Below are 12,373 nucleotides of genomic sequence, written 5' to 3' on the forward strand. Positions count from 1 at the left end.
CGCGAGACGGGTCGTCTCCTCCCTCTGTCAGGTTACCGCCTCGCTCGCTAGTCTCCTCCGCCCGGCTCAGCGTTCTAGAATTCGCCGCGCAGCTGCCTCAGGTGCTGTGGCCAAGTTCGGTCAGCGGCAACACAACCACCCGGCGCTCTGTCCCTGCCTGGCCCCTCAAGTTAGGCAGTCCTGGCAGACCCGGGCCGCTGCCTCAGGCCCACGCCAGCCGGATCCAGGCCCACGCCACCCGGATCCCCACAGAGCCCAAACTGTCCCCCTAGGCATGGGCCCTCCACTTGGGAGCCACATTCCTTCCTCAGATTCCCCATTTTGTCCTCAGGCCTGGCTGCTCGGGAAGGGCTGGCCACACCGCAGTCTACCTGCCAAGCTTCCCCTTCGCCCCCTGAGGTGAAGCCAGGCATTCAGGCCTTGCTCTTCGCTCCGGGCTGGGCCACACCCACACCCGCTGCCCCCAGCCCAAGCTGACCCCTCAGGTCCTCATCTGCCTTTTCAGACCCTCCAAGGCCTTGACTACCGTTAGGTTAATTGTTGAGTGCTCCGTCTAGCTTCCTTAAGCCCCCTCCTGTCTCATATCTAGATTCCGCATTTAAACCCAACTACCTGAAGTCTGAAAGCCTCAGTTCCTCACAGCCCCCTGAGGTCAGCCTACCCCTCTGGCCCAGGACATCCCGTCTGGACCCCCCCTGCCTTATCAGCCTGGCTCTATCCCATCTGCCACCTCAGCCCTTAAATACTCCTATGCTTTTTTTTTTTCTTTCTTTTTTCCTTTTGTATTTTTCTGAAGCCGGAAACGGGGAGAGACAGTCAGACAGACTCCTGCATGCACCCGACCGGGATCCACCCGGCACGCCCACCAGGGGCGACACTCTGCCCTCCAGGGGGCGTTGCTCTGCCGCGACCAGAGCCATTCTAGCGCCTGGGGCAGAGGCCAAGGAGCCATCCCCAGCGCCCAGGCCATCTTTGCTCCAATGGAGCCTCCACTGCGGGAGGGGAAGAGAGAGACAGAGAGGAGAGGGGGGGGGGGGGGTGGAGAAGCAAATGGGCGCTTCTCCTATGTGCCCTGGCCGGGAATCAAACCTGGGTCCCCCGCACGCCAGGCCAACGCTCTACCGCTGAGCCAACGGGCCAGGGCCTGCCCTTTTTTTTTTTTTTTTTTTTTTTTTTTTTTTTTTTTTGTAACCTCACCTACTTTCTCATCCCATCCTCAGTTGCCCTTGGATAAAGTTTCCAGTTGGTCTTTTCTGTTATTTGATTGCTACAGGCACTCTCCCAGCTAGCATTCTTACCGTTTGTTTGTTTTTTGCCCACTCCAATAGGTTTTCATGTTGTATTTGGCCTCCCCTAATTCTGGCTCTGTGACTGACTTTTGCTCACCTTTCCCTATAGATATTCCCAAGTGCCCCCCTCTACCCTGTCATCAACTGATTACTCTGTACATACTTAACTTTCATTAATTCCTCATATCTGTTGTGTGTGTGGGTTTTTTTTTTTTTTTACCAACCCTCAATTCTCTAACTGCCCCCAACCACCAATTCTGTATCACAACCCACAAATACCTCTGTCCTATCTAGTTTCCACCTGCTATCCTTTTTCATTTCATCATTGCATAGTGCCAATTAAGTCATTTTACTGCCATCTGTAAATTTTCCTTACTCTATACATTTGGCTCCAGAAAATTTTCTCCTTTACTTCTACAATATCCACATTTCCTGGACTCTTCATCTTCAACCTGTATATTCAACTAATAGAAATGTCCAGCATTAGAAATACCTTTTATGCTCTCTTTCCTTTTTCAAGACGACCCATATGTCTTCTTTCCAATCTCTAGATCTGCTACTGGTCTCATCCCTAGAGCCATTGCTTGAGTGAGTGATTCATTTTTAATTATCTTCCTAGCACCAATGAAGAGGCTCAGTCCAGCCACCCAGCCCAGTCCAGTCGTGCATGTACACGAAGATGGAGGCAACCTTATCCCTTTTGCCAAGTGAGTCATCCCCACCCAGTGGGAGAATGGTGACAGGATGGAGGAAAGATAACATGCCTGGGTTCATTCCTAAGAAGAGTCGGAAATAAGGAACGAGAAGCTCAATGCCTGGGTTCAGGGAATTAGTCGCTCATTAATTTATTCAACAAATAGGTTTTGAACACTGTATGTATTACTCTAGGCACTGTATTAGGCACCAGGGATTCAGCAATTAGAAAGACGGGGTCCTGCCCTGGCCAGATAGCTCGGTTGGTTGGAGCGTTGACCCAGATTGCAGAGGTTGCCGGTTCGAACCCCGGTCGGGGCACATACAAGAACAGATGTTCCTGTCTCTCTCTTCTGCTCTCTCCCTCCCTCTCTCTAAAATATCAATAGAATAAAACATTTTAAAAAAAGAAAAAGAGGCCCTGGCCGGTTGGCTCAGCGGTAGAGCGTCGGCCTAGCGTGCGGAGGACCCGGGTTCGATTCCCGGCCAGGGCACACAGGAGAAGCGCCCATTTGCTTCTCCACCCCTCCGCCGCGCTTTCCTCTCTGTCTCTCTCTTCCCCTCCCGCAGCCAAGGCTCCATTGGAGCAAAGATGGCCCGGGCGCTGGGGATGGCTCTGTGGCCTCTGCCTCAGGCGCTAGAGTGGCTCTGGTCGCAACATGGCGACGCCCAGGATGGGCAGAGCATCGCCCCCTGGTGGGCAGAGCGTCGCCCCTGGTGGGCGTGCCGGGTGGATCCCGGTCGGGCGCATGCGGGAGTCTGTCTGACTGTCTCTCCCTGTTTCCAGCTTCAGAAAAAAAAAAAAAAAAAAAAAAAAAATTTAAAAAAAAAAAAAGAAAAAGAAAAAGAAAGACGGGGTCCTGCTCAAAGAGCTTACGTTACAGGAAGAGACAGAATATGCAAATAAATATAATTTCAACTAGTGATAAGTACCATAAAAAAATAAAATAGGCCTGACCTGCGGTGGCGCAGTGGGTAAAAACATCGACCTGGAACACTGAGGTCGCCGGTTCAAAACCCCGGGCTTCTCTGGTCAAGGCACATATGGGAGTTGATGCTTTCTGCTCCTCCCTCCCTTCTCTCTCTGTCTCCTCTCTCTAAAATGTATAAATAAAATCTAAAAATAAATAAATAAAAATAAAATAGGCCTTGGGCCCTGGCCAGTTGGCTCAGTGGTAGAGCATCGGCCTGGAGTGCAGGAGTCCCGGGTTTGATTCCCGGCCAGGGCACACAAGAGAAGCGCCCATCTGCTTCTCCACCCCTCCCCCTTTCCTTCCTCTCTGTCTCTCTCTTCCCCTCCTGCAGCCAAGGCTCCACTGGAGCAAAGTTGTCCTGGGCACTGAGGATGACTCCATGGCCTCTGCCTCAGGTGCTAGAATGGCTCTGGTTGCAACAGAGCAACGCCCCAGATAGGCAGAGCATCGCCCCCTGGTGGGCATGCCGGGTGGATCCCAGTGGGGCAAATGCGAGAGTCTGTCTCTCTGCCTCCCGCTTTTTTTTTTCTTTTTTTAAATATTGATTTCAGCCTGACCAGGAGGTGGCGCAGTGGATAGAGCGTCGGACTGGGATGCGGAAGGACCCAGGTTCGAGACCCTGAGGTCGCCAGCTTGAGTGCAGACTCATCTGGTTTGAGCAAAGCTCACCAGCTTGGACCCAAGGTTGCTGGCTCAAGCAAGGGGTTACTCGGTCTGCTGTAGCCCCCGAGTCAAGGCACATATGAGAAAGCAATCAATGAACAACTAAGGTGTTGCAACGCGCAATGAAAAACTAATGATTGATGCTTCTCATCTCTCTCCATTTCTGTCTGTCTGTCCCTGTTCTATCCCTCTCTCTGACTCACTCTCTGTCTCTGTAAAAATAAATAAATAAATAAATAAATAATTTAAATATTGATTTCAGCAACAGAGGAAGGGAGAGAGAGAGAGACAGAGAGAGACAGGAACATTGTACTGCTCCTGCATGTGCCCTGACCAGGATCGAACCAGCAACCTCTGCACTTTGGGATAATGCTCTAACCAATTTTGCTATCTGGCCAGGGCTCTGCCTCCCTGCTTTTCACTTCAGAAAAATACAAAAATAAATAAATAAATATAAAAATTAAAACAGGAGTTGCCTGACTGGTGGTGATGCAGTGGATAGAACCTCAACCTGGGACGCTGAGATCCCAGGTTCTAAACCCCAAGGTTACCAGCTTGAGCATGGGCTCATCCACCTTGAGCACAGGCTCATTGGCTTGAGTGCGGGGTCGCTGGATTGAGCCCAAAGGTTGCTGGCTTGAAGTCCAAGGTTGCTGACTTGAGCCCAAGGTCTCTGGCTTGAACAAGGGATCACTGGCTCAGCTGGAGCTCCCCCCTTCACTCTGGTCAAGGCACATATGAGAAGCAATCAATGAACAACTAAAACGCTGCAACTATGAGTTGATGCTTCTCATCTCTCTCCCTCTCCCTCTCTCTCAAAATAATATTACAGGAGTGCAATATAATGGAAAAGCAGAATGTCACGAAGACATAAATTTAGATAGGGTGATTGTGGAAGACTATTCAGGGGAGGTAAATTTGAATTGAGATATGAAAAATGAGAAGAGGTCAGTCTGATAAGAAATAGGGGAGAAGAAGGAATAGTAAGTATTAAAAAGTCCCAAGGCCCTGGCCGGTTGGCTCAGCGGTAGAGCATCGGCCTAGCGTGCGGAGGACCCGGGTTCGATTCCCGGCCAGGGCACACAGGAGAAGCGCCCATTTGCTTCTCCACCCCTCCGCCGCGCTTTCCTCTCTGTCTCTCTCTTCCCCTCCCGCAGCCGAGGCTCCATTGGAGCAAAGATGGCCCGGGCGCTGGGGATGGCTCTGTGGCCTCTGCCTCAGGCGCTAGAGTGGCTCTGGTCGCAATATGGCGACGCCCAGGATGGGCAGAGCATCGCCCCCTGGTGGGCAGAGCGTCGCCCCTGGTGGGCGTGCCGGGTGGATCCCGGTCGGGCGCATGCGGGAGTCTGTCTGACTGTCTCTCCCTGTTTCCAGCTTCAGAAAAATGGAAAAAAAAAAAAAAAAAAAAAAGTCCCAAGAAAGTGTGCGCTTCAGCAGCACATATACTAAAATTGGAACGCAAATTCATGAAGTGTTCTATATTTTAGAAAATAAAAACCCCTGTCTGACCTAAGGTGGTGCAGTGGATAAAGCATCGACCTGGAATGCTGAGGTCACCTGTTTGAAACTCCTGGTCAAGGCACATACGATAAGTAACTACTACAAGTTGATGCTTCCTGCTCTCCTCCACCATTTCTCTCTCTCTAAAATCAATAAGTAAAATCTTAAAAAAAAAAAAAAAAGAAAGAAAGAAAGAAAAAAGAAAATACAAAGCCCCAAGAAAGAAACAGGCTTGGTATCTTCTAAGACCAAGAAGCAGTTCAGTGTAACTGAAATTTAGGGATCAAGAAAAATAACATAGTTAGGCAGAATACTTAAAGGCCATTGAAAGGAGTTTGGGTTTTATTCTAAGGACAGTAGAAATCAGTGGAAGTTTGTAAGCAAGAGAATTACACAAGCTTGACCAGGTGGTGGCACAGTGGATAGAGTGTCAGACTGGGATGCGGAGGACCCAGGTTTGAAACCCGAGGTTGCCAGCTTGAGGGCGGGCCATTTGACTTGAGCACAGGCTCACCGGCTTGAGCACAGAGTCGCTGGCTTGAGCATGAGATCACAGACATGACCACATGGTCACTGCTTGAGCCCAAGGTCTCTGGCTTGAGCAAGGGGTCACTCACTCTTGTGTAGCTCCCTTACCCCCATTAAGGCACGTCAAGAAAGCAATCAATGAACAACTAAGGTGCTGCAATGAAGAATTGATGCTTCTCATCTCTCTCCCTTCCTGTCTGTCCCAGTTTGTCTTTCTCTCTGACTTTCTGTCTCTATCAAAAGAGAGAGAGAGAGAGAGAGAGAGAATGACATGAGCAGACTTTTTTTTTATGTTTTCTTACATGAAAAGCAGGGAGGCAGAAAGACAGACTCCCACATACACTCTGACTGGGATCCACCCTGCAAACCCCCTATGGGGCAATGCTTTGCTCACCTAAGGCTGTTGCTCTGTCACTCAGCATGGAGCTATTTTAGCACCTGAGGCAAGGCCATGGAGCCATGCTCAGCACCCAGGGCCAATTTTCTCCAACAGAGCCATGGCTGCAGGAGCAGAAGAGAGATAGAGAGAAGGGAGAGGGGGAGGGTAGAGAAGCAGATAGTTGCTTCTCCTGTGTGCCGTGACCAGGGATCAAACCCAGGACATCCATACACTGGGCCAACACTCTACCATTGAACAAATGGGGCAGGGACATTTTTTTTTAAGTGAGAAGAGGGGATATTGTGAGATAAACTCCCACATGTACCCTGACCAGGATCCACCCAACAACCCAGAAACCTCTTCTGCAGGCCAATGCTTGAAGCAACCAAGTATCTTCAAGGCCTGAGGCCAACACTAGGACCAACTGAGCTATCCTCAGCGCCCAGGGCCGATGCTTGAACCAATCAATCCACTGGCTGCAAGAGGGGAAGAGGAGAGAAAAGGGAGAGGGAAGGGAAGAGAAGCAGCTGGTCACTTCTCATGTGTGTCCTGACTGGGGATCGTACCAGGGACATCTGTATGCTGGGCTAACACTCTTTCCACTGAGCCAACCAGCCAGGGCCTCTTCAACATGCTTATTATGGAAAATTTTAAACAAATACAGAAGTAGAGAAAGTAGTAATCATGAACCCAGTGCACCTTTTTCAGTCAGTTTTGGTAATTGTCATTATATGGATAATCTTTTCATCTGTACACTCAGCCTCCAGCTGCTCAGATTATTTTGAAGTAAATCTCTACTGTTTATCATTTCACATGACCTTTTTTTTTTCCAGAGAGAGAGAGAGACAGACAGACAGGAAGGGAGAAAAAGATGAGAAGCACCAACTCAGTTGCATCACTTTAGTTGTTCATTGGTTGTTTCTCATATGTGCCTTGACCAGAGGACTCAAGTTGAGCCAGTGATCCTTTACTCAATCTGAGCCAGTGACCCCTTGCTCACATCAGTGACCTTGGGCTTCAAGCCAGTAACCTTTGAGTTCAAGCCAGTGACCTTGGGATCATGTTGATGATCCTGTGCTCAAGCTGGCAACCCCGCGCTCAAGCTGGATGAGCCCACACTCAAGTTGGCAACCTCAGCGTTTAGAACCTGGGACCTAAACATTCCAGGCAGACACTCTATCTACTGTGTCACCACTGGTCAGGTTACACGATCATTTTTATTTATTTTTTATTTTTTTGCATTTTTCTGAAGTGAGAAGCGGGGAGGCAGACAAACTCCTGCATGCACCTGACCGGGATCCACCCAGAATGCCCACCAGGGGGCGATGCTCTGCTCATCTGGGCCATTGCTCCCATTCGATGGGAGCCATTCTAGTGCCTGAGGTGGAGGCTATGGAGCCGTCCTCAGTGCCAGGGCCAACTTTGCTCCAATGGAGCCTTGGCTGCGGGAGGAAAAGATAGAGACAGAGAGAAAGTAGAGGGGGAAGTATGGAAAAGCAGATGGGCACTTCTCCTGTGTGTCCTGTACAGGGATCGAACCCTGGACTTCCACACACCAGGCTGACGCTCTACTGTTTAGCCAACTGGCCAGGGCTTACATGATAATTTTTAAAAGATTACTCACATTGCTCTGTGAAGAATAGTTTGTAGGGGTTTGGTGGAAGCAAGAAGAAGAGGAGGAGGCCATTGCAGTAGTCCAGGCAGGAGGTGCCTCTTCCTTCTGGGAGCACACCCATGGCTTTCTTCTCGTACAGGCATGCATTTCCTAAACTCTAAGGGCCCCCTGGAATCTTGAAATTAGGGGAGTAGTGGGCGGCAGCAGCAGCTTATCCCAGGATAACCCCCTGAATCTGTCTCCAAGGCCCCCTTTTCTCTGACTTTCCAGTGAGCCAAAGCAGCCCCACATCGGCTTTTTCCTGTTGCTTCTTCTATCCTAAACCTTGTTTCACTGTCCCAACTTTAATAGATGCACTCTCAAAAAGAAGAATAAAAAAAGCCCAAGCAGGGAAAGATGAGCTAGAATACATTGGTGGGAGTGGAAATGATGAGGAATGGTCAAATTTGGGTATATTTTAGATGTAGAACTGAATAGGATGTGCTGATAGATTGGATATAGAAGGTGAGGGAATATGAGGCATACCAGGGTACTGGCTCTAACAACTTGGCATTTGGGGTGCCTTTCAGTGAGATGGGGAAGGCTAGGAAGAAGTTGAGTGGGCAGTTGAACCTGCAAGTCTGGAGTCCAGGAGAGGAGTCAGGACTGGGAATTAGATTTGGGAGTTATTAATGCATTGGTGGTACAGTCATGGTGGGAAAAAAGGGAAAAAAGTCATGGACCTAGGTAAGATCATCTGAGGAGAGATGGAGATAGAGAAGATAAATGGCTCAGGCCTTCTAGAGAGCAGGAGAACAGTCATTCAGTCTGTGACAGTCTTTGGAAGTGATGAACACTGTTCTCAAACAGCTCTCCACATGCCCCTCATTACCTACAAATATATTAGTCTTTCTGAGACAGGGAAGACAAAGCAGGAATAAACAGAGATTTTTCTCTCTTGGGTCCTTGTGTTAACCAAAAGGAACCTGTTTATCATCATCTAAGTAGCTGGGGCCTTCCTCTTTAACAGCCCTGCTTTCTAAGTATGATGTTCTCTGGTTGTGGGGTGTAGAAGCTTGAGATTCAGTGAGATCTGAAGCTCAAACAGTTGCTAATCTCCACCCTCATCCCAGCTCCAATCTTTCAAGTCAGAGGCTTTTTTTTTTTTTTTTTTTTTGTATTTTTCTGAAGCTGGAAACGGGGAGAGACAGACAGACTCCTGCATGCGCCCGACCGGGATCCACCCGGCACGCCCACCAGGGGCGATGCTCTGCCCACCAGGGGGCGATGCTCTGCCCCTCCGGGGTGTCGCTCTGCTGCGACCAGAGCCACTCTAGCGCCTGGGGCAGAGGCCAAGGAGCCATCCCCAGCGCCCCGGACATCTTTGCTCCAATGGAGCCTTGGCTGCGGGAGGGGAAGAGAGAGACAGAGAGGAAGGACGGGGGGTGGAGAAGCAGATGGGCGCTTCTCCTATGTGCCCTGGCTGGAAATCGAACCCAGGTCCCCCGCACGCCAGGCCGATGCTCCACCGCTGAGCCAACCGGCCAGGGCCTATTTTTAAAATTGATTAGGTTAGGACATGTCCTGAGGGAGCCTGGGCAACTGGATGACCTCATGGAAAGACAGGGTCTCTGAATCCTTGGGGTGAGTAGAATCTATAAGGAAAGAGCAAGACCTGAGCCTACTTTGTCCTCACCTCAGATGTTCCAGGGTGGTCAGCCGATCTCTACCCTCCAGCTTGCCTTCCCAGAGCCTCAGACTGATGCCCCAGCATTATGGAGACACCTTCTGGGACAACCTTAGTCAAAGGCCCAGGTAGGTAAAAATAGTGAAAATGGGGACTAACTGAAGGTGGGAAGGTGACGCTATACAATTCTAAACAACCATAAAGCTTTACAGCATACGCACCAGTCTGGGGATAACTGCCTCACTGGCTGATGGATGTTGTAGCTTCTAATGCCATTTATATAGGTGGTTGGAAGAGGTCATTAGAGAAACAACATGGATAGGGGTGTCCTCTGTGTACTTAGCCCGCTTTTTGTGCTTCACAGACCCACCTGGATGGAAGAACAGTACATCCCATCCCTGCTGGTATGACAAACTTCCTGCCCTTCAATACTTCTCGGTTAAAATTGCACCCACTGCCATCCTACCCACAGTTCTCCTTATTACAGCTTCCCTCTAGTGTCCCCCAACCTGAGCACTAAACAGGCCCTCCTTTCTATGAATCAGTCAGTGTGTTTTCCCTATCATACCTGTTTTCATGATCTGGGCTTCCCAAGACCCTTGACTCCCTATTTTAGTCCAAAATCCCCTGAAAGCCCCCATTCTGTCATCTATCTCCTTTTCTCCATTCTCTACACAGAGATCCACTGATTGTTCCCAATCTGGAGTGTATTCTCTTGAGGGGCTCCCACCCCCTGAGATGCTTTGCAGAAGAAAGAGAAGGAGGCCATATTTCACAGGAATGCAGCAGGGACCTAGGGGCATCCCAGCCCGGGTGAGGGCTGTCACTTACCACCTGGAAGATCTGAGGAGGCGACAAAGAATCATCAATGAGTAAGGAGACACATTAGGTCTCTGGAAGCCAAGCAGGGTTGGAGGCAGAATGATTTGAACTAAGGAAGGGGTGGAGAGTTTTTTTGTGTGGTTTTTTTTTTGTATTTTTCTGAAGCTGGAAACGGGGAGGCAATCAGACAGACTCCCGCATGCGCCCGACCGGATCCACCCGGCACGCCCACCTGGGGGCGATGCTCTGCCCATCCGGGGCATAGCTCTGTCGCGACCAGAGCCACTCTAGCGCCTGGGGCAGAGGCCAAGGAGCCATCCCCAGCGCCCGGGCCATCTTTTGCTTCAATGGAGCCTTGGCTGCGGGAGGAGAAGAGAGAGACAGAGAGGAAGGAGAGGGGGGGGTGGAGAAGCAGATGGTCGCTTCTCCTGTGTACCCTGACCGGGAATCGAACCCGGGACTTCCATATGCCAGGCCGATGCTCTACCACTGAGCAAACTGGCGAGGGCCGGGGTGGAGAGTTTTAAAGGGATTAGAGGTTGTTTGGAAATGAATCATGAACTTGGTAGTATTGGAGCAGAATTTCCATAATGTGAAAAGGACGGAACTAAGGGATGATGAGCCACATCAGCTGCAAGAAGTGGAAACTGGACCACAAAGACAGGAAAGCACTCCAGAGAACTGGAGAATGATGGAGAGCTAGATAGAGGTCACTTATGTATTCTTGAACAAAAAATACTTCAGTGTGGGGGAGCAGAAAGTTGGGAGTAGAGAATTGGAAATCAAATGACAAGGACCTTGGGTCCCAGCAGGAAGGTTTTTTTGTTTTGAGACAGAGAGAGACAGACAGGAAAGGAGATGAGAAGCATCAACTCATAGTTGCAGCACTTAAGTTCACTGATTGCTTCTCATACATGCCTTGAGTGGAGGACTCCAGCTGAGCCAGTGACCCCCTCCTCAAGCCAGTGACCTTTGGCTTAAGCCAGCAACCATGGGATCATGATCCCACGCTCAAGCTGGCAAGCCTGTGCTCAAGCCAGATAAGCCGATGCTCAAGCTGGCTACCTCAGGGTTTCAAACCTGGGACCTGTCTCAGGTCAATGCTCTATCCACTGTGCCACCACTGGACAAGCCCCAGAAGGAAGTATTTTAGGGAAGGGAGATGAATGGAGAAATGGGAGGCCTGGCCTCCAGGTGCTCTTTCCTAAACCTAAGATTTCCACAGACTAAAGAAGGCACAGAGGCACAGCTCTAGGGCTGCATCTGAGCCCCTGGTGCCTGGTGAAGCAGGCTGTAGATTCCCCAGCACCACTGAACAATCTAATCTGGAAGAGGAGAGGGCAACCTATCCACAGGAAGAGGACCACTTTCTCCCTCCTGCCAGGGCCCAGGTATGGTTGGAGAAGAACTTAGTGGGTAATGAAGGGTGATGTGGTTGCCTGGTCTCACATGGGAAGACAGAAGAAGGCAAGAGTTAAGTTGGATGGCTGGATTTGAGGGAAAGAAAAATAAAGTAGGTGAGAATCAGAGACTTAGGTGTATCTGGGTTTGGGTACTAGGAAATCTGGAGAGAGATGTATTTTTCTAATCTTTCATTCTTTTTTCAATTTCTCTCATCTATACAGCTGCTTTGGTCTCCCTGGAGTCCTCTGGTTCAGGAAGGTTCTTGTCTGTCCAGACAGCTGAGCTCTCTACCCCCCTACAGCACTGTCACAGCCAGTAGGAACCCCCTTTACAGTGCCTGGGGGACAGAGTTTCAGTCTGAGGAGTAAGGAAAAACTGTCTATGCCCATCCAACATGCTAACATTGCCTCAAGGACTGAAGCCTCCTTCTCATCGCTGGAATCACCCCTATTTCTGGCATGAAGGCATTTTCCTTTCCTTAGCCTCTCCCCCAGCTTCGCCTCCATTCTGCACCAGGCACTAACTGCTCCCAGAGTCTCCCATCTCAACCCACCCCTCTCCCAGGAGCTCCCCAAGGCCAGTTGCCGCCCCAAGGCTCGCTTACTGGCCGTGTTTTTTGCTCTGTTCTATCATTAAAAAGCAAACAAGTTGAATCCAGAGTTGTCTTTTTCTCAGGGAAGCCGTGATGAAGAGACTCATGGGGAAGACCCAGCTACAGTGAAGTCGGGTTGAGTCCCCAAAAATCAAGGCGAGAAAAGTCCTGTTCCCCAGTCCAGCATTCCTCGCCCATCACGGGACGGCCGCCGGTGCCCCACTCTCCCGGCCTGAAAGTCACGACAC

The 12,373-nt window shown here is 50.1% G+C and overlaps 1 protein-coding gene across 1 annotated transcript; it reads left to right on the plus strand.

Annotated features, from left to right (window-relative positions):
- Window positions 1-39: 39 nt before the first annotated feature.
- On the plus strand, window positions 40-12,118 carry INCA1 (inhibitor of CDK, cyclin A1 interacting protein 1). The gene is made up of 7 exons (XM_066255335.1): window positions 40-101; window positions 1,909-1,996; window positions 9,322-9,435; window positions 9,672-9,711; window positions 9,986-10,179; window positions 11,355-11,520; window positions 11,755-12,118. Exons 2-7 carry the CDS (start codon window positions 1,914-1,916, stop codon window positions 11,899-11,901), a joined length of 744 nt encoding a protein of 247 aa, XP_066111432.1. The 5' UTR covers window positions 40-101; window positions 1,909-1,913; the 3' UTR covers window positions 11,902-12,118.
- Window positions 12,119-12,373: the final 255 nt, after the last annotated feature.

Source organism: Saccopteryx bilineata, chromosome 2 (genome assembly GCF_036850765.1).
Source record: "Saccopteryx bilineata isolate mSacBil1 chromosome 2, mSacBil1_pri_phased_curated, whole genome shotgun sequence".
Lineage (NCBI taxonomy): Eukaryota > Metazoa > Chordata > Mammalia > Chiroptera > Emballonuridae > Saccopteryx > Saccopteryx bilineata.

Bases quoted from the DNA above. Each gene is read 5' to 3' on its own strand.
- INCA1 (XM_066255335.1), top strand. From the start codon at position 1,914: ATGAAGAGGCTCAGTCCAGCCACCCAGCCCAGTCCAGTCGTGCATGTA. The intron at 9,712-9,985 runs GTATGACAAACT...TTCTCTACACAG, and splicing joins AGTACATCCCATCCCTGCTG to AGATCCACTGATTGTTCCCA. The intron at 11,521-11,754 runs GTATGGTTGGAG...TCATCTATACAG, and splicing joins TCCCTCCTGCCAGGGCCCAG to CTGCTTTGGTCTCCCTGGAG.